General features: G+C 43.0%; 1 protein-coding gene across 9 annotated transcripts in view; it reads left to right on the forward strand.

Moving 5' to 3' along the window:
- The first annotated feature begins 2,605 nt into the window (after positions 1-2,605).
- The window catches only part of asap1b (ArfGAP with SH3 domain, ankyrin repeat and PH domain 1b), a 72,152-nt gene continuing 53,709 nt past the window's right edge, over positions 2,606-21,048 (forward strand). For 3 of the 9 annotated variants that reach the window (XM_029755981.1, XM_029755979.1, XM_029755980.1), the window contains exons 1-2: positions 2,606-2,685; positions 4,060-4,186. In XM_029755981.1, the coding sequence (XP_029611841.1) occupies positions 2,621-2,685; positions 4,060-4,186 (192 nt within the window). In that variant the 5' untranslated portion in view covers positions 2,606-2,620. Of the gene's footprint in view, positions 2,686-3,434; positions 4,187-21,048 lie in introns of those variants that run through there. The other 6 variants (XM_029755976.1, XM_029755974.1, XM_029755977.1 and 3 more) reach the window with 3 other exon arrangements.

A 21,048-nucleotide genomic window follows, 5' to 3' on the forward strand; every position in this document is an offset into this window, starting at 1 on the left:
AACCAGATGGGATGGCGTATCGCTGCAGAATGCTGTGGTAGCCGTGCTGATTAAGTGTGCCTTGAATTCTAAATAAAAAACTGACAGTGTCACCAGCAAAGCACCGTCACACCTCCTCATCCATGCTTCACGATAGGAACTACACATGCAGAGATCATCCACTCACCTACTCTGCGTCTCACAAAAGCACGGTCAGACAGTCACCACAGTGAAAAACAGGACAATTACTGGAACAGAAAATGATACAACAATTTTTTTCCAATAATTAACTCTTAGTTTTTGTAAAATAAAGAAACATTTTTAACAAGGAAAATTGGGGTTGTGGTTGTCATCAATAACCATGTAAAATAATATGGCTCAGTTGGTAGAGCATGGCACTCGCAACGCCAGGGTTGTGGGTTTGATCCCCACAGGGGACCTGTATGCACTCACTACTATAAGTTGTTCTGGATAAGAGTGTCTGCTAAATGACTCAAATGTAAATTGAATAACCTTGACAAACAGCCTTACTTTCAGCCTGTTCAGTGGTACGACCAATGATTTATACATTCACAGGACAGTTTTTTAGGTACACCCATCTAGTATTGGGTCGGACCTCTTTGCCTCCAGAACAGCCTAAATTGTTTGTGGAATGGATTCTACAAGTCGGAAACGTTCCACAGGGATGTTGGTCCATGCTGACACAATGGCACCACAAAGTTGCTGCAGATTGGACGGTGGTACGCCTCCAGCCTGTTCCTTTGATACCAGGCAGGATGGGTCCATGGGCTCATGCTGCTTATGCCAAAACCTGACTCTGCCATCAGCCTGACGCAATAGGTACCAGGATTCGTCAGATCACGCAATGTTTTTCTTTTCCACTCCTCAATTGTAGAGTGTTGGTGATTACGTGTCCACTGGAGCCGCTTCTTCTAGATTTTAGCTGATAGGAGTGGAACCCAGTGCTGCAATAGCCCATCCGTGACAAGGATCTTCGAGTTGTGCTTTCCGAGATGCCGTTTTGCACATCACTATTGTACTGCGCCGTTATTTGTCTGATGGTGGCCCGCCTGTTAGCTTGCATGATTCTTGCCATTCTCCTTCGACCTTTCTCATAAACGAGCTGATTTTGCCCACAGGACTGCCGCTGACTAGATGTTTTTTGTTTGTCGCAATATTCTCGGGACACCCTAGACACTGTCGTGCGTGAAAAGCCCAGGAGGGCATGCACCTACGATCATACCACACTCAAAGTCATTTAGGTCACACATTTTGCCCATTCTAACATTCAATCGAACAGTGACTGAATGTCCCGAAGCCTGTCTGCCTGCTTTATATAGCAAGACACAGACAGTGAGTCAAGTGGCCGTAAGAGCTTTTCAATTTCCGTGAATGGGTGGTGTACCCAATAAACTGTCCGGTGAGTGTATATACACTCATAACTGATAGGGGGCGCTGTGTTGTAAAAAAAAAACATTTTGGAAGCTATAGAAATGCATGTATTACTGTCTACTTTAGTTTTTGACACATTTATTCTATAATAGACACCTTAATGCATAGTTTTAAATTATATTATATGAGCTTAACATAAAAATAAAAACATATTAAAGCATTTTCCATAAAGTATATATTTTTTTAGATTACTAATGTTACTGTTCCCACTACAACAACAAAATACTTATTTATATACATGTAATTTTGTCCTTGAAACATTTAATTGAAATACTGTAGAATTCCATTCATTCCTATGGAGGACTGCTCCTACTGGAGAGTGCCATCTGAAATATGGCCGACCAGTGGCTTCAAAGCCTCTCAATGGCCAATACATAGCATCAACAATTCAGGGTTTATATACATCATTGGGTACAACAGCTGTAGTTAAAATCAGCTCGAGGGAGCGAGGAAACTTCTTGGCTTTTTCTGTTTACCCAGATCCCACATTTCCTGTTTGAGTGCCTTCTGGGTTTCCTCAGTTCCTGTAGGCCAACCATTAGATCCAGCTCATTGTAAGTGGCTATTTTCCTGCTCACATGGCGGGTTTCTCCCTTCCTGCCCGCACTGTGACTGATCTTCACGGGATCCATTGCTAGGGGACATCACTCTCTCCTTTCAGCTCTTAAGTTAAAAGTATAGCCATTACTGAACCCCAGTTGGATGACTATTCACAATGAGCCTGATATGATGCACCCAGGAAATATTCTCTTCTGCATCAATCAAGAGGACATTCACTCTGTTCAGATTCCAGATTTGATGTGCATCGATTTCGGTAAGTTGAGGCGTGACGTAGAGCCCATGTTCTTCTTTTTCTTTGGAATATGAGTGCTCTTGAAAGGGTTAGAGATGGACATGGTATTATTTTCAATAAGTCCAAAATTAGAACTTTTATGTTGGCTAACAAATGAACCTATTAAAAGATATGTATTACTGTATGCAAAACAATGCTTTCTCATCAGAGTACTGTTCCTGTGTGGTAAAATTATTTATGAATATACTATTGGTTGCCTATAGGCATTTTTTTATACAAAGTTGTGTTATCTTGATTCTTCCCCCGGCTTTACCACACTCTCTGATGTCTAGAGAGCAACAGAACTCTGCTCATGTGATTCTTATTTGATTTAGGTTATAAGGTGACAGTCAAGTCATGAGATCCTCCTCTTCCCGTCCGTCAAATTTCTCATCTAAAGATTCTTTATGGAATCCGAGTCGGTAAGACCCTCTAAATTCTGTTGATACTGAAACATTGTATCACCTCTTAATATTCAGAGACTATTCTCTTGTGTCTAAAATCCTTAAATCATATTTCTTTGTGGTATTGCTTTAGTCTAGTGGTAAGTGTAAATTGACCAAGAGCCTATCATATCAGATTGAACACTTTCATTATTCACCACCAATGTTTTTTCTCAATGTTGCACTGCTAAATTACAGGCATTCCAAGACTACAGGCACGCACTTCAATGTATCACTGTAGGACATAATCTAATCCCTGTTATGGGCTATGTAATTTACCATCACATTTTTACCTATGGAGGGATATTGTTCAGACCTGTACCTTAACTCAATAGATCTGATAAGTATTTATAGACTGCAATTCCCCAATAATAAATACACGAGCCACCATTGAGGTTTTCAATCAGCTAAATTATCTTTTAATGCATTTCTTTAGGCTTCAATTAATATAAACTATTTTACATGTTTATAATTAAGTACCATTTTATATTAATAACACAGTAGTACAGTCAATTGGTATTTGTAAATATATATATCTCATTGGTAAATATATATAGGCAGATAGGCTATTATGATCATAAACAATACTGTCCATAGCATCGGCCAAATAGAGTCTTAGAATATGAATTATTGGACACATTTTCCTTTTCACATAGCATATTATTCGATGACTTCAGTACACCCTCGAATAGGGGTAGTTTTTTACTGCGGATTGTCTCTGAGTATTATGTCCGAGATCATAGACATGCGCAGAGTTCTTCCTTGTTTGTCTCCGTCATCAGAGGTGGGTGAGAGAGAGAGAGCGAGAGAGCGGGAGGGAGAGTGGTTGTGAATGTCAAGACAGCGTTGCATTCGAAAGAGAAACGGAGAGAAGAGAAGAAAAGAGACGAAATTCAGCAATTGGAGAGAGCACATATTATAATTGATTACATAGAAAGATTTCTGGTTGTAGAAAATATTATCGGGAAAGTATCGTATTGAACATCAGCAAAACATGATGGAATCCGCTATTCTATTTTACAGCAAGGCAGCATAGGACAGTAATTAAGCGATTGTGTTTTGGTTATTTGCGCAAGGGATTCGGGCGAGAGGAGAAGAGAGGAAGGGGAGAATTTGTATCCATTCCCTTTTCCCTTGGGGACAGTGAAGTCATAGGAGAACCAAACAAGTAATTCGAGAAGAGACGCATTTTTTTTGTAATTTCGCTATCTAGTTAGTATCCTAAACTATCTGTTTTCCACCCAGTTACACACGGTTAGACATCACGTAATTTTCCTCGGTAGTTGTTTTTTCATGATTTAGGATTTTCTCAACAATTCTTGCCATCCTCTTCTGGGCGATTCCCTGCTGAAGGATGCCTGATCAAATATCGGTGTCCGAGTTTCTCTCGGAGACAACCGAGGACTACAATTCTCCTACCACATCCAGCTTCACGACCCGTTTGCAGAGCTGTAGGAACACAGTCAACATTCTGGAAGAGGTAAGGCCACATCATGTTGTAACATTGAGTCAGCCATGGCTGCAGATGAAATTGCGTGCAAGAGCAACTATTGCGCATTGATGAATCATGCCACCACAGATATGACATAGGTTCAGGAGGCACAGGCTACTTAAAGTATACAATGCATGTTATTATCCTAAACTCCATATAGTGGTAACAGGGTCCAGAGTTGGTCGTTCAAATAGACTCTGCGTCTGTCTCCAAATGCCCAAGCCAATGCCCAAAGTTGTACTGTATTCTGCAGAATGACCTCAGAAAGTGTCCTACACAGAGAGCACTGTTCTGATGTGCAAGCAATACAAAAACAACATTTCTGTGATGAGCATTCTACCATGGCAAGCAAGGTTAGATTGTGATGGCTAGAATTAGACTATTTGCACGCCTATTATTATAAACTGCCTGTTATCAATTGGCACTGTCTGGCGCTATTGGCAACTTTGTAACACTTCTGATGCCATCTACACTGTAGCAAACAGCACATCAAGGACAACGTTATAATACATGTCTGTTTACTGTCCCTTACAGGCGTTGGGATCAGTTCTTTGTCCCTGTACAGTCCCAGGCTATTAGACGCAAACATGGCCTATTTAAAACAGTTAATATGCGTCCTATTCTTTCCAGGCCGAATCATTTGAGCATGTGTCGTAAAAACACAAAGGCATACTGTCCTAGAACTTAGTAGTTACATTGTTACAACATGCAATAACGGTATCCAAAAGGATCAGCACAATTGCGGTTCGCTTTTATAGTGTAGTGATGATGTCATGATGGCCTTCTGTGGTTTGCCCACACTGAGGCCTATGTTCATTCTGTGCAGTTCGATCTGAGCTAGTTTTGCTCCTACTGCTGCTGGCTGGTGTTGCCAGGCAGAGGGGGAGGATTGGGTAGGATAGAGGAGAGGGAAGGGAGGGAGGGTGTGTTTTAGGCCTACAGCTTGCTGGTCTCTCTCTGTTGCATAACTCTGAGCAGAGCAGCCAGGCTGTAGCATTGGGAGTGTGCTGGCTGTCTCCACACAGAGTGGGGGTAGGGATGGATGGATGGAGCAGCAAACCCTCCAGCCACTCTCTGACAGAGATATTGACATTTAAAGTGATTCCGAACCAGAATGTCTCCCTCCACACATATGGCGTTAACATCAGCCGGGTTCTAAACCTTCTAAGCCTGTTCTTACAATCACAATCAGCGGTGGAAGAGCTCGCAGGCAAGTAGCCTACGCACGCACGCGCAAACATGCACACACAAACACACACACACACTCACAGGATTGCACGTCTGATCAGTGAGGTGAGTGTATTTAGGTGAATCCGGGTGGAGACCATGGAGAGCAATGCATCCTCAGCCCACCCCCATCTGCACTGGCCTTACCACGAGATAATGGGACGACAAAGAAGGGCCCTATTAAAACCGACACATTACCTCATTTCATTACCTCATTTTTTTCTTCATTGAATAAAGTAGGAAGAGGTCTATGTTTCTCTTGAAGTCACTGGTTTAATGTTCTCATATAGTGTATATAAAATGGCAGCCATGGCAGATGATCAATGCTGATAATCATTAATCTCCCTCTCCATGTTATCTCGGTCTGTGTCCCAAATGGCACCCTATTCTCTAAATAGTGCACTACTTCTGGTTAAAGGTAGTGCACTACATAAGGAGTCGTGCCATTTGGAGCGCAGGAACCGTGTCAGTGGTTCCATCTTCCATTTATGAAGGAGGCAGGAGAGAGAGAGAGCCGTTCCTGAGATCTTTCGGAGATTCCGAAGTTGAATCTGTTGCGTCGTGCAACTCCTTCAAGCTAAGAGACAGTGGCTTGTCACGTGCTCTGCTGTCACGTGCTCTGCTGTCATGTGCTCTGCTGTCATGTACTCTACTGCCAGGCGTGCTGAGGACTAAAATATGTTAGAATGTTGCTGCATCCTCTGGAAAGGAGGCTGAAGAAACACTGTGAAGTAGCCGAGAGCTTTGGTTTCAAATGAATAACATATAGGACAACCTCTGTTTATTGTTTCTCACCCAATAGTGATGGAAATGTTATTAGCAGTTATTACAACAGTGTCCTCAAGGAAACTAAAGTCCTTCCCATAGAAAGAGCCATAGTAACTCGACTTTACAGTATGCTTAAATGACCAATGATATCTTTTTCTTTTTTTATTTGACTTTAATTTAACTAGGCAAGTCAGTTAAGTACAAATTCTTATTTTCAATGACGGCCTAGGAACAGTGGGTTAACTGCCTTGTTCAGGGACAGAACGACAGATTTTTACCTTGTCAGCTCGGGGATTCGATCTTGCAACCTTTCGGTTACTATCTACATGATAGTACATGATATCTACATGATAGTACATGATATCCACATGATAGTACATGATATCCACATGATAGTACATGATATCCACATGATAGTACATGATATCCACATGATAGTACATGATATCTACATGATAGTACATGATATCTACATGCTGCATGGTTGTTCGAAATGGTTGACACATTTTTGCATTTTCTCATAGATAGATCTTCATAGATAGATAGCGTAATATGCAGAATGGCTGGTCATGACCTATGTGTCGGAGCATTTAGAAGTTCCACCCGTCTCTCCCCGAAGGTTTATAGTACAATAATAGAAGAATCTGTACAACAAAGCCATGTTTATTCTCATTTTACATGACGCTCTTATCCAGAGCGACTTACAGGAGCAATCCGTGCTCAAGTGCACATCGGCAGATTTTTCACCTAGTCAGCCTGGGGATTCGAACCATCAACCTTTCTGTTACTGGCCCAATGCTCTCAACCGCTAGGCTACCTGCTGCTTCTCCACGCAGAGCACATTTTTGTTCACTTAGTGTAACAAGGAAAGGCTTGCGTCATGGATCACCTCTCTGGCTCTGTGCCTCCCAGCTCAGAGAGAGAGAGACTGCAAAACAAACTAAAAACATCTGTTGGAAGAGCCGCCATGTGCGCCGGCCCGGGCTGCAGCAGTAACCACTCTGGAATTGTAGTCCGGATCACATGACGGGGACCATTATACTGGCCACAAAAGAGCAGCAACGTATAATCTTTCTTATTTAAACAGACAAGAGGCCATAGAATCAAGCTTTTCCCGAAACATTGATCTAAAATCAGTGGAGAGCAGGAGACCTCGCCAGGGTCCTGCCCTGGGATACTACATACACCTTCCAGATGGCATTCCTCCTCACTTTATGGATATCCAACTCTGTAAAAGTTCAGCAGTGTTGCCATGGCCTCTGAAAAGAGTCATGGTGAAAAATGTTGGCCATGTAGCATTTGAAGAGAAACCACCAAAGACGCTGAAGTAGGCCTATTTGGTTTGTGCCACATTTTCACCATAACCAGTGAGGCAAATTGGGAGGCTATTCTCTCATTCTCTCTCTTTTCAGAAAAGGTAAAGAATTCCCATAACCTTCCCATCTTCATTCACTTGGTTTTAAGTGCAGTGCACTTAGAAAGCCATACCCCAAGACTTACTGCTCCTGTCACCATTACAGACCTTCCAATGACTTCCTGTTTCTCCAAGTAATTTCCCCAGTATGTTGACGAGGTAAATTATGCAAAGGTACAGGGTGAATATTTAATGGTGTAACCTGAGAAGGAGAGCTGACCTGCCGGAGGACGACAACAGTGGTCAGCCTCCCTCCTCAGGCTTCTCAACACAGTGAGTCATATAAAAAGGTGCAGAGGGGGAGATGCAGCGACATCAAAACTTCTTACTTAAACTCCCACACCTGAATTATTTATGGATGGCTGCTTGGAGAGACAAAGATGTTCACGATTCCCCTCCTCAAAGCAGCGCTGTCCTTATTAACGCAACCCAGTTTGCCCAGTCACAACAGGGAAAAGCTCCCCTGCCTACAGTGCATTCGAAAAGTATTTAGACCCCTTGACTTTTTCCACATTTTGTTACGTTACAGCCTTATTCTAAAATTGATTTAAAAAAAATGTTTCCCTCATCAATCATAATGACTAAGCAAAAACAGGTTTAGATTTTTTTCAAATTTATTCAAAAAAATTTAAATAAATAAATATCACATTTACGTAAGTATTCAGAACCTTTACTCAGTTGAAGCACCTTTGGCAGCGATTACAGCCTCAACTCTTCTTGGGTATGACGCTACAAGCTTGCCAAGCTCTCCCATTCTTCTCTGCAGATTCTCTCAAGCTCTGTCAGGTTGGATGGGGAGCGTCGCTGCACAGCTATTTTCAGGTCTCTCCAGAGATGTTTGATTGGGTTCATGTTCAGGCTCTGGCTGGGCCCTTTAAGGACATTCAGAGACTTGTCCCGAAGCCACTCCTGCGTTGTCTTGGCTGTGTGCTTAGGGTCGTTGTCCTGTTGGAAAGTGAACCTTCGCCCCAGTCTGAGGCCCTGAGCGCTCTGGAACAGGTTTTCATCAAGGATCTCTCTGTACTTTGCTCCGTTCATATTTCCCTCGATCCTGACTAGTCTCCCAGTCCCTGCCGCTGAAAAACATCGTCACAACATGATACTGCCACCACCATGCTTTACCGTACGGATGGTGCCAGGTTTCCTCCAGATGTGACACTTGGCATTCAGGCCAAAGAGTTCAATCTTGGCTTCGTCAGACCAGAGAATCTTGTTTCTCATGGTCTGAGAGTCCTTTAGGTGCCTTGTGGCTAACTCCAAGTGGGCTGTCATGTGCCTTTTACTGAGGAGTGGCTTCAGTCTGGCCACTCTACCATAAAGGAATGATTGGTGGAGTGCTGCAGAGATCGTTGTCTGTCTGGAAGGTTCTCCCATCTCCACAGAGGAACTCTGGAGCTCTGTCAGAGTGACTATCGGGTTCTTGGTTACTTCCCTGACCAAGGCCCTTCTCCTCCCGATTGCTCAGTTTGGCCGGGCGACCAGCTCTAGGAAGAGTCTTGGTGGTTCCAAACTTCTTCCATTTAAGAATGATGGAGGCCACTGTGTTCTTGGGGACCTTCAATGCTGCAGACATTTTTTGGTACCCTTCCCCAGATCTGTGCCTCGACACAATCCTGTCTCAGAGCTCTACGGACAATTCGTTCGACCTCATGGCTTGGTTTTTGCTCTGACATGCACTGTCAACTGTGGGACCTTATATAGACAGCTGTGTGCCTTTCCAAATCATGTCCAATCAATTAAATTAACCACAGGTGGACTCAAATCAAGTTGTACAAACATCTCAAGATGATCAATGGAAACAGGATGCACCTGAGCTCAATTTCGAGTCTTATAGAAATGGGTCTGAATACTTATGTAAGTAAGGTATTTCAGTTTTTAATTTAGTCTAAATTTGTAAAACAAAAAAATCTAAAAACCTGTTTTCGCTTTCTCATTATGGGGTATTGTGATTGATGAGGAACATGTTTTATTTCATCCATTTTAGAATAAGGCTGTAATGTATCAAAATGTGGAAAAAGTCAAGGGATCTGAATACTTTCCGAAGGCACCGTATGTTTACTGTTTATATTTGGATCAGTGCTAAAACAAAATAGGAAATAACTGCAGCCTCGTACTAATGCTATGCACGTCTTGCATAACAGGAAGTGACATCATGATGGTGTTGAGGACAGTAATGGAATCTGGTATGGTTAATCCACGTGTGTGCCCAACAATACATGAGGAATGTTCTGAAGAATGGTTCGAAAATATTCACGCTCATCTGCAATTTAATTCCCTGAAAGGTTCAGATAAGTGTGTAGAGGAGGACTTAATGTACAGGCAGGCTTTAGTTAAGCTTCCCTTCCTTTGTTAGAGAAATCGTAAGAAGATGTTGGCTTTTTCTAATGGAAAACTTGTAGTTCCAACTTGCCCTGATCTTGGCATCTTTGAGTTAGTCTCTTCTTATCCAACATGACTGAATCATGAACATTCGGGACAACCAGCCAGCCAGACTCCCTTGTGAGGCCCTCCCTTGTCTCTGCCCTACAGATGGTGCTTTGCGTCATTGAGTTAGCTTTTTAAACCAGGGAGAAACATCGCCTGGAACACAAGGGAAACCCTCAGTGGATTTGCATTCCTCTGAGCATGCCTCTCACACCACATCAGTGGGGAAGTGTGAGGACAAATCTTTGTCTTTTCACAGTCATCTTATTCAAACACTGTGAATTTCTTGGCAGTTACAATGAAACGTTTATTTCTTCCATCTTTCATTTTGGGAACATCAGATGAGTGGCTTTTTGTGAAATTGATGTCAGTTTCCACCTGGCGAAGAGTGAAATTGATAGTATGCTATCTTGTCAAAATGACACAATTGGATGGTTTCAAATGAATACGGATCCCCCCCCCCCAGCCATTTCAGTGGTGTTAAGCTATGAGAGAGAGACAGTTTTGCTGTCATTCTGACCTGAGGAGACTGTCAGCATCTGACATGAATTGGACAAATAGTCGTGTTGTTTGCTCTTCAGTAGAATGAAAGAGAAAAAATGGCACCGCTGTTGACTGGTGCTAATTGTACTGCCCATTAGAGGATTTAAGGACCCCAGCATAGACACACAGACAGACAGTCTACACAGCATTAGGATTTATGATAGCTTCAGGACAGTGTTTCCGTTAGCCGGTAATAGTCAGCTTTTGGCCTACATATATATTTTGTTAAGTCAATAAATCAAATTCCTGCTGGCCAACTGTCCAGAAGAAGAAGGAAAAAATCCCATTGCAAAATAATGCTTTTTAAACTATTCATTGATGGAAATACCAGAAATACATTTGACTGGTCATGCTTATTGTGTATAGATTAATTCACATAATTTTGTGGGATTAAATTGGCGCGTGTGTACAGTATATTCATTATGTACCTTATTTATCACACGTGTACAGCATACAGATAGCATGAGAGCTGCTGCTACAGCATCTCAAACAGCAAATGCATAGGCAACGTGCATCACACACCACCTCGCAATGAGCTGGAGGCAGTATGCATTTAGAAAACATATTCTTAATTGTTTGAAACCTGAATGTTTTATTACATATTATGAGGCATGTTTTACCCTGCTTCAAAGTAGCCAAATCATACCCTATCTGTGGAGGCAATTATTTTATATCAACTTTCTTTCATTGTCCAGTAACCAAAGGCACAATCCTAGTCATATTAGCAACCCATGCTAGTTGTTGCATATTAGATCTCCCCTCTTTCTAATGGATATTTTAATCTCTGTCACATGAAACCGCTCGCATGTGCGGTCCTGTATGACAATGTGTTTTCCCGTTAATTGCATTACGGAACGAACATTCGCACGCAGCCCAGGCCTACTGCCATGTGCGCATTGCTGCGCTTATAATGTGAAGAAATAATAGTTTATCAACATTTTAAGCTAAACATTCTGATCTGTTGCACCAGCCCCATCGTTTACAAAAAAAATGTATGTAGACTAGGCCTACTGGTTGTATGAATTTGGGATCTATCGTCCCACAAGTGTCCCAGAGTCTGTTTGGAACAGGCCATTTCTTTCTCAACATGCTGACCAATAGAATAGGTCAACTTTTCTACTATGGGTGATAGTAGATTGACATAGGCTAGTGATTTTGCTGTTCGTTACTCGTCTCGTTGGCTGAGGAAAAGTAAATGTGGACAGTTATTCTAACATCTTCAAAGTGCGCATCAGAATTCGGTAAGAAGGACCGCACGTCGTTGCGTCCTCGATTTCTATGTTCTGCTAATATGAATTACCATAATCGAAATGTGATTTCTCTCATTCTGAGCAGCGTGGGCGGACGCCCTAATCAGGTTACGCACCCAATGCATTTGCTTCCGGTAAATTTTCAATTAAAATGTTGCCGGAAAACCTGCTTCGGGGTCTACTTTACTGAGAAAATCTGCTGCATACCTCAGGATATGTATGACACAACTTCATTTTTGTGGGCCTCCGTCCAAACGACATGTAAACGTAACACCGTTGGCCCATGATGACACATTTGTTTTGACATGTTGTTTACACTTGAAGGAGATTACATCTCAATTTGCCTGAGTGAGACGCACATGTTTAGCATCACGTGCAACATATCTAATTAGAAAACGGCATGCACTGCTATCAATCAGTGGATCCATCTGCCAGCCCCCCATATTAAACTGGGAGAGGCAACCCAAGAGCTATTGGTAAACCATAAAATGGAGACGTCAGCTTTTTGGATATCTACCTTTAGCGACAGAGTTGGAAACTGTATATCGATTTGGGTTTTTTCTTGCATGGTTTGTCCTACTTTTCATTGCATTGCACAACCAGCGATGACAAAGATCTGTTCTAGGCTACATTTTTCGCTTTGGTATGATGCAATTTTCCTATGGAGAACAAGTCATACGAACACTAAATAATTCAAGAGAATTAGACAGGTTTCATCATTATCCAGGTTTTACATGACACAAGTGAATGCAGGCTATATGCAGGCTTCTTACCTCGACAACATTCACAACTCAGGAAAGATGTGGCTAGCTGAATTATTGATTAAGTGGAGGCTTTTTAGAATTTGTCCCCTGTGTCACATGCAGGCAAATTAAACAGAACAGTGTTTAGCGGCGTATTGCGTGACTTGGCTCTCTCTCACTGACGGCCCAACACATTTTCCATGCTAGTTCAACCGCATAACAAAAAGTGCAAGCAAAAGACTGTCATATAAAAAGTGCTCGTTAGGTAAACTGTCAGCATTAGAAATCTGACTCATAATCCCCTGAGCGAGGCAGTATCTCCCATGGTAACACAAGGGGGGTCAAATCGCAGTTCACTGTTTAAAAGTGCCACATAAGCCTATAGTATCTGAAGGCTCTTGTTGCTGAGTTCCATTAGAGAGTGAGAGGAGAAGGCTGGCGATCAGGCGAGTCCATGTCTGAGTCCATTTAACAACAGTGGACACTCAGTATCCCCCCCACCCTGCCTTTGCATAAATCAGGGAAAGAGCAGGGATCAGAGCCCTGACAGCCCCACTGCCGGAGCTAAGCCTGGTCAGGGGCTAATCCGCTGTCTGCTAATAGCCCTTGATGATATATGCAGTGCAGCTGTGGCAGGAAGAGAAGGTAGGCCAACAGCTGGAAGCCCGGGCCAGAGACTGATTATCCAAATCCCTTGGTCTCTCAGACAGCAAACAAACCAACAAACAAGCAACTGAAACAGCATCCGAACACAAAGCCCAAAACCCTCCCACTGTGAAAGTGGCACGCCACAGATAGATTCGAAATATCGCTGGAGGATTTCTTTAAGGAGGTTTGGAAAGGATGTTTTGAGGTCTTAACTGGGTCACAAGACCTCTTCATCCTGAGGCGTGGCAAATTGGCAATGGGATGCATGTCTGAACCAGTATTGAAACAAAATAACTTAAATCTGCTTTTCTTTCCCGTCATTTATGTGACAATGTACGAGCCCCTCCTCTTCTCTTATGAGTTTGTGAGTGCTTGGGTCAATGGACTTCCTCTAGAACTGGCCTGGGGGTTGGAGAAGGCAGTGCTGCTCAATGCTCACTGATGCATGCTCCTCTCCTGGCCTGAGGGGGAAATACTCCAAGGCTGACTCTCAGCTTCAAGAGGACACAATGGTGTTGTGCCTTGGACCGTGTGTGTGTGTGTTGTCAGCTGGGCACTTGATATAGTGTTTAATCTGAAGTGCTGAACATGCCTGCCAGGGGATGGCTTGTTGGCTCAGATGTGGATTTACACACGCTGGCTCCGTTTGAACGGCAAGGTTTTCCTAGAGCCTACAGAGGTCACTCTGCCCCCCTGGCAAGCCCGGCTCCAGGATGACATGCCCGAGGGGGCATTTTAAATCCATGTGGGGGGGGGCACAACTAGTATTGCTTTAGAGCTCCAATAAAACAAGGCGGATTGGTCTTACTACTTCTCATACTGTATGTACAGAAATGTATATGAAATGTAGCCATACACAAATCAACAAACCGTCGCTTTATATAATAACACACGAAAGATATGCGCCCCCACCGCTGCGACGTGTATCAAAATGCAGCCGTATCTGCAGTAATGGGCCTGCACATCATTTGCGCCTACCAACACGTGAAGATCAGCTCGATGAGCACCACTAGCTTATCAAAGATTCTGACAGGCTTCATCGCTTAAACTTCAGTAATTACAACTGTAGATTACATTTCTGTCAAATTTGTGGCGCTGCGCAGCGAGCATAATCAAGGCGCCACTTCTCCGTTTATTGTCGTTGTACTTCTGTGCATCTTGGGACAGTATCAAGTTCCAGAAAAGCAAAACCAAATGAAACTAAGTGCATATTCTATAGTCATAGCTGATGTGAAATGTCCTACACAGCAGTAGCTCATTTGAATCTGCCGGCAATTAAGAGTAAATTCCCATTCCAATAGGAACTCACACACACGCTATAGCAAGAGAGCAGGGAGGGGGTGAACAAAGTAGACTGTGTCATTTTCATTTGCAATACAATGACTGTGTATTGCAAATGAATTATAACAGAGTGTTTTAGGCTACACGCGGTATTGGTCCTACATACAAAATGTCCTAAAATGGAGGCCTGTCTGAAATGCAGCCATATACACTACTACTGTCATTTTGCACACAAGAAAGCATGCGATGGTGAAGAGAAGCCTCACGAAGACTGGTAGACCAAGATGCACTCATTAAAACGGCACACACCGTAACCATCAATTCAGGACCATGGACAGAAGGCTACCGCCAGTCAGCGCGATGAAAGGGTAACGTTAGATGCTCTGCCAATTTGACATCTTAGTCATTTAGCAGACGCTCTTATCCAGAGCGACTTACAGTAGTGAGTGCACACATTTACATATTCTATCGTACTGGTCCCCCGTGGAAATTGAACCCAAAACCCCGGCATTGCAAGTGCCATGCTCTACCAACTGAGCCACACGGGACCGAGTTTAACACCACCTCAGAGCACAACCAATAGGCTACATTGGTAATTGTCCCGATACCTGTAAAATAATACAAAGCTGGATATCTAACAATTAGAACCGCAAAAGCAAGCAATGACATTAAGAATCACAGATAAATCCAAAAGATGCATTGAAGTAAAAAGCAAAGGCCTAAACTATACATGACATAAAAAATCCAAACAACCAGTGGGCTTACGTGAGAGTTAACCAATGAATTAATAATTCTGGCACGGCGGCCAGGGCCGTAAAGGTTGTAGCTTACCATTTAGATGAGTTGCAGCCTCCTCCATGCTGTGCTGAACCTCATGAGAAGTTTCTGATTCCATTCTCCTTCCTGGCGAAATGTACTTGTCAGGTCCCCTCTCAAATGCCTGCTGGACAAGCTGGGCTGTTCGTCGATGTAACATGCTGAACCTCGGTGGTTGGGCCAGCAGGCTGCTCAGTGAGCTCGGAATTGCTCTTGACATGAGGGTCCTCCATTTTTTTTGCTCTTGGCAGTGTCCAGCCATGTTTGGATACCCACGCTGCTTAGCCAGCTAAAATTATTCAGCCCAAATTTAACGAAGCTAGTAGCTACTATTTAGCCTATTATTAGCTGTAGCGATCTGGAAAAGTAAACAACTTTTTCCCTTCCCTGTGAGAAAAAACGGTCAATTTAACCACACCCTGGGTGGGATCCAAGGATTTTCCTAAACAAGGTAATGAAAGGTGGTACCTTGTGACATCGCATGGCTAGGTGCCCAATCAGAATGCATTTAAATCAAATCATGAGCGCGCCTCTGGCAAAGCCTCTGTTCCGGTCTGTGCTACTAGCAGGCCCGACAACACCACATTGGCAAAACTGGGCATTGTGATTCATATACCATTTGTTATGTTTATTGGGAAACAAAACTGGGGGAGGTGGGGGCACAAATACTATCAGGGTGGTCAATGCCCATTCGTTGCCGCCACGTAGGGCCGGCTCTGCATCCACACTGCCTTAGGACGGTTGATAGCAACTAGATAACAATGAGAGGAAGTCTAATAACGTGAAAATGATGTTGTCTAGCAGGTCTAGGATACACCAATATTTCAGCTATGGCTATCTCCTGAATGGCTTTAGTTCTTTAGTGACATTTGTCACGAACCGGCTCGAAGTTCGTAACAAAAGGGAGACAACGCGGAGACAAGGAATAACAAAATATATTTAATAAATAAAGTCAACTAAATACAATTAACAATGGTGGGTTTAATCAGTAGTGTTAGTGAGTGTTTTGCATGCATAAATGTGATAACGCGGGGTGTTGAAAGGTGCCAAAGCAAACAACCTAAAGGCCACAAAAATACCACAACAAAATCGATAAAGGTGTCTGTATGGAGTCTCTCTAATGAATGGGGAAGAGGTGCATTTATCCTGGGACACACCCGAGCCCAGGTGTGTCCCATTTCTCTGACGACCCTCCCGGCTCCGCCCACCGGCATCCTATTAAGGAAAACCAAGAGCAAAGAGAAAGAATTCGGCAGACAGAGTGGGAGGGTCGTCCCACAGTGTGCAGTAGAGGGGAGGCCATGTCTGAGGCTGTGAAGACATACCGAGGACATACTCAGTGAACATACTCAGTGAACATACTCAGGGAACATATCCATGTTTGATATTGCCTATTGCTCAAGTGTGTGTCTATCACCGTGGCCAGTGGGAATGGATACACCTGTGGCTCTTTCACCCGACGGACTCCCATAAACTGTGAAACTTGATACACCTCCACAGAAAACTCCAAGGAATGCTGTAAAGCGCAGGAATGTAGGCTGCGACTCTGGCACAGGGCTCAAGGCCATGTGGTGTGAAATGGAATGCAACCACTCAGGGACTAGAAATAATACACTACTTCTGATTGGGTGTTTTATCGACGCGGAGCGAGCGGCTCATCCCTTGGCTGTCACAGCCAGATACCTTTGGATCTACTGCAGTGTGTGTTGAGGGGCCGGAAGCTGAGGTTGTAGAGATATCCACCAATCACCGGTAAGAGGGATAGTAGTGATAACATGGTTACTTTGAGTTGAAGGGTTTGCTCGTGTTACTGGAGGATTTGGTGCTTAGCTTACTGCACTCATACTCCCAGGCCTCATTTCTGACCTACACCACATTAGTGAGAGAGATTCTTAGAGCCTTTTGTGACAGTCGGAATGTTTTCAGAGTGTTTCCCTCCTGGCTGACGGCGTTATAAATCAATCATAAATTGGCTTGATGGCTGATAACAAAAGGTGTTTGTATTGCATCTAAAATATTTATTTTGAATTAAATAGACGGCGAAGGAATTTAGCTAAGAGGTCTTGTACTTTAAAATGTAAACGTTTGCTCAAAAGGAATTGCCGCTTAATCTTTGCTTAAAGGTAACCTCAAGCAACCCTCAAGCTGACCTGCTCTCCATTGTATTCAGGTGAGCGTAAGCAAGCATATCCCATATCTAGTGAAAGGAGGGTTTAATCATGAACTTGGTGACTGTCGTAATTGAGGTTACTGGGTTGGTGTGGACAGTTGGGTTTATGACAAAACCTTTGTTTCTCTTGGTCCCTTGCAGGCAATTCAGCCTCATGCGGATAGCTTCGTGGTGAATGTTTGCCCTGAAAATCCCTCTGCTCTCCTTGTGTTTCTATTCTCACTCCTCTAAATGGAGCTACTTTTGGAGATGTGGCTGACGCTGTCATGTTTTAATCATCAGCCGCACTGAGGTACCTCCAGTTCCCAGTCTCAGTATGTTCCATTCATATGAATAATAATGCATTGGAACTATATAGGGCTGCTTTACTGTTCCTCATTTCTGAATTATGACTGACTCCAACATGAGATTGATAAAGTTATGCTTGTTTGAACCCATGTGGGCAGTGTATACTTCAGTGGATTATGGCGTGATAAAATACACTCACAAGAGAAGGATATAAAGATGTAGGAAGTCACCAGTGTGGTAACAAACGATGGCTTGTGTACTCCACTTCTCCAGTCCTGACAAGCAGTCAGTCTCCTCTCAACACCGGAAGCTGCCTCACAGTCCTCCTCCATCGCCTGATCACACCAACCACAGCCAAGCCAGCTGAGCAGCCAGCCTCTACTCAACATATGTTCCCTTCCCTGCCCTGCCTCCCTCTCTGGCCAACACCAACAGCTGAGTTAGGGCTAGGACACTCTCCCTAGGCCCTATGACACTCTCTGGCATCAATGATTGGTTCGTCTTCCTAAGTCCCTACAAGTGAAGTACCCTTGTTCCATATGTTAGCCTACTGTATAGAAGAAGTTCTTGCACCACCAATGTCCCTCAACATTTACAGTGTTAGGGTCATTGCCTTGCTCTTTAATTTGCAAATGCTATTTTCACTCAACGTCTGTGGTGTGTTATGCCGAGCATTTGGTTCTCTTCAGAAAAGAACCACCCACCCAAAAGCTGCCTTAAATTTTTCTGTGTGACAGTCTGACCTTTGGAAATGTTAAATCCTCTTATTTAAATCTTCCTGACTGGGAACGTTCAGGTTTCCCCCAGCTCCAGGCCAGAGAAAGGGATGTTCACTTGTGTCCTGCCAATGGAAACTGTTCTCCTCCCTTCCTGTTAGAATCGCGCCCCATTTTCTGACAAAATGCAACGGGGAAGACAACGTTCTGTTCTAGAGGCATATGCTCTTGTCAAAGTCAAACCACTCTTTGGCGTCTTAGTGATTGACTTACTGAAGCTTGCTCGAGCCATGCTGTCTTTACCCTGGTCTTAGCAAACAGTGGCTATAGAGACGCTGCCAATAGCTGGACTCGCATTCAACTGGACTCTGCGTCAGTCTGCCTGTTTGACCTCCACTCAACACATACGTGCTCGCCGTGATGCATGATGACACATTTCACCTGTGTCATCAGTTTTGTACTTGGCTCACCTTCAAAATGAATCGGTCTTTCAATTTTCTGTGTCCTGTGCTTGTGTGATTACATTTGAGTACGTAGAGGTGAAGCTCTAAAATGAAGGTCTCAAAGTAAGGGGAAGTTAAAGGGAAAATCCACTCAAAAACTATATTTTTATTGTCCACTGTCCATTTTGCATCATGATGATGTGGCCGGTGACACTTTGCTTCTTGAAAGTCCAATATCTTGAAAACTTGACCGCTGACATGCAAAACATTTTGGGACTGTACCAACAGTTGACTAATGAAAAAAATACCTACATCTTTTTGGTTTAAGGTCCAAGGACTTCATGTATAGTTTAGTTTATTAGGTTTCCCATTAGCTACTGCACATGCAGCAGCTATTCTTCCTAGGGTCCACATAAAACATACAAATTTATGACAAAGTACAGAACAGTAAAAGACAAGAACAACATAAGATATTACGTAAATTATTATTTTTTAAATAAAAAGTAAATAAGCACTGACCCAAATATAAACAGTAAACATACGGTGCCTTCAGAAAGTATTCAGATCCCTTGACTTTTTCCACATTTTGATATATTACAGCCTTATTCTAAAATGGATGAAATAAAACATGTTCCTCATCAATCACAATACCCCATAATGAGAAAGCGAAAACAGGTTTTTAGATTTTCTTTTACAAATTTTGACTAAATAAAAAACTGAAATACCTTACTTACATAAGTATTCAGACCCGTTGCTATAAGACTCGAAATTGAGCTCAGGTGCATCCTGTTTCCATTGATCATCTTGAGATGTTTGTACAACTTGATTTGAGTCCACCTGTGGTTAATTTAATTGATTGGACATGATTTGGAAAGGCACACACCAGTCTATATAAGGTCCCACAGTTGACAGTGCATGTCAGAGCAAAAACCAAGCCATGAGGTCGAAGGAATTGTCCGTAGAGGTCCGAGACAAGATTATGTCAAGGCACAGATCTGGGGAAGGGTACCAAAACATTTATGCAGCATTGAAGGTCTCCAAGGACACAGTGGCCTCCATCATCCTTTAATGGAAGAAGTTTGGAACCACCAAGACTCTTCCTAGAGCTGGTCGCCCGGCCAAACTGAGCAATTGGGGGAGAAGGGCCTTTGTCAGGGAGGTGACCAAGAACCTGATGGTCACTCTGACAGAGCTCCAGAGTTCCTTTGTGGAGATGGGAGAACCTTCCAGACAGACAACCATCTCTGCAGCACTCCACCAATCAGGCCTTTATGATAGTGGCCAGACGGAAGCCACTCCTCAGTAAAAGGCACATGACAGCCCACTTGGAGTTAGCCACAAGGCACATAAAGGACTCTCAGACCATGAGAAACAAGATTCTCTGGTCTGATGAAACCAAGATTGAACTCTTTGGCCTGAATGCCAAGTGTCACGTCTGGAGGAAACCTGGCACCATCCCTACGGCGAAGCATGGTGGTGGCAGCATCATGCTGTGGGAATGTTTTTCAGCAGCAGGGACTGGGAGACTAGTCAGAGGGAAATACAATTTAATCCATTTTAGAAAAAGAGTGTAACATAACAAAATGTGGAAATGTCAAGGTGTCTGAATACTTTTCAACTGCACCTTTTCCACATTTTGTTATGTTACAGACTTGTTCTAAAATGGATTAAATCATTTCCCCCCCCTTTTGACTAGTCTCACACCTGTTTTTCAGCAGCACGGACTGTATCACACAATACCCCATGATGTGTATCACATTTACATAAGTATTCAGACCCTTTCAGAGGGGTTGGGTTAAATGCAGAAGACACATTTCAGTTGAATGCATTCAGTTGTACAACTGACTAGGTATCCCCCTTTCCTTTCCCTTTACTCAGTACTTTGATGAGGAAAAAAATGTATGTAATCAATTTTAGAATAAGGCTGTAAAGTAACAAAATGTGGAAAAAGTCAAGGGGCCTGAATACTTTCCAAGTGCACTGTATAGGAAAGACACCAAGAGATAACAAAAATTATATTTATACACGATTCATATACAGTTGAAGTCAGAAGTTTACGTGTACATTTAAACTCAGTTTTTCATTTAATCCTAGTAAAAATTCCCTGTCCTAGGTTAGT

The sequence above is a fragment of the Salmo trutta genome, chromosome 6 (genome assembly GCF_901001165.1).
Source record: "Salmo trutta chromosome 6, fSalTru1.1, whole genome shotgun sequence".
NCBI classification, from domain to species: Eukaryota; Metazoa; Chordata; class Actinopteri; order Salmoniformes; family Salmonidae; genus Salmo; species Salmo trutta.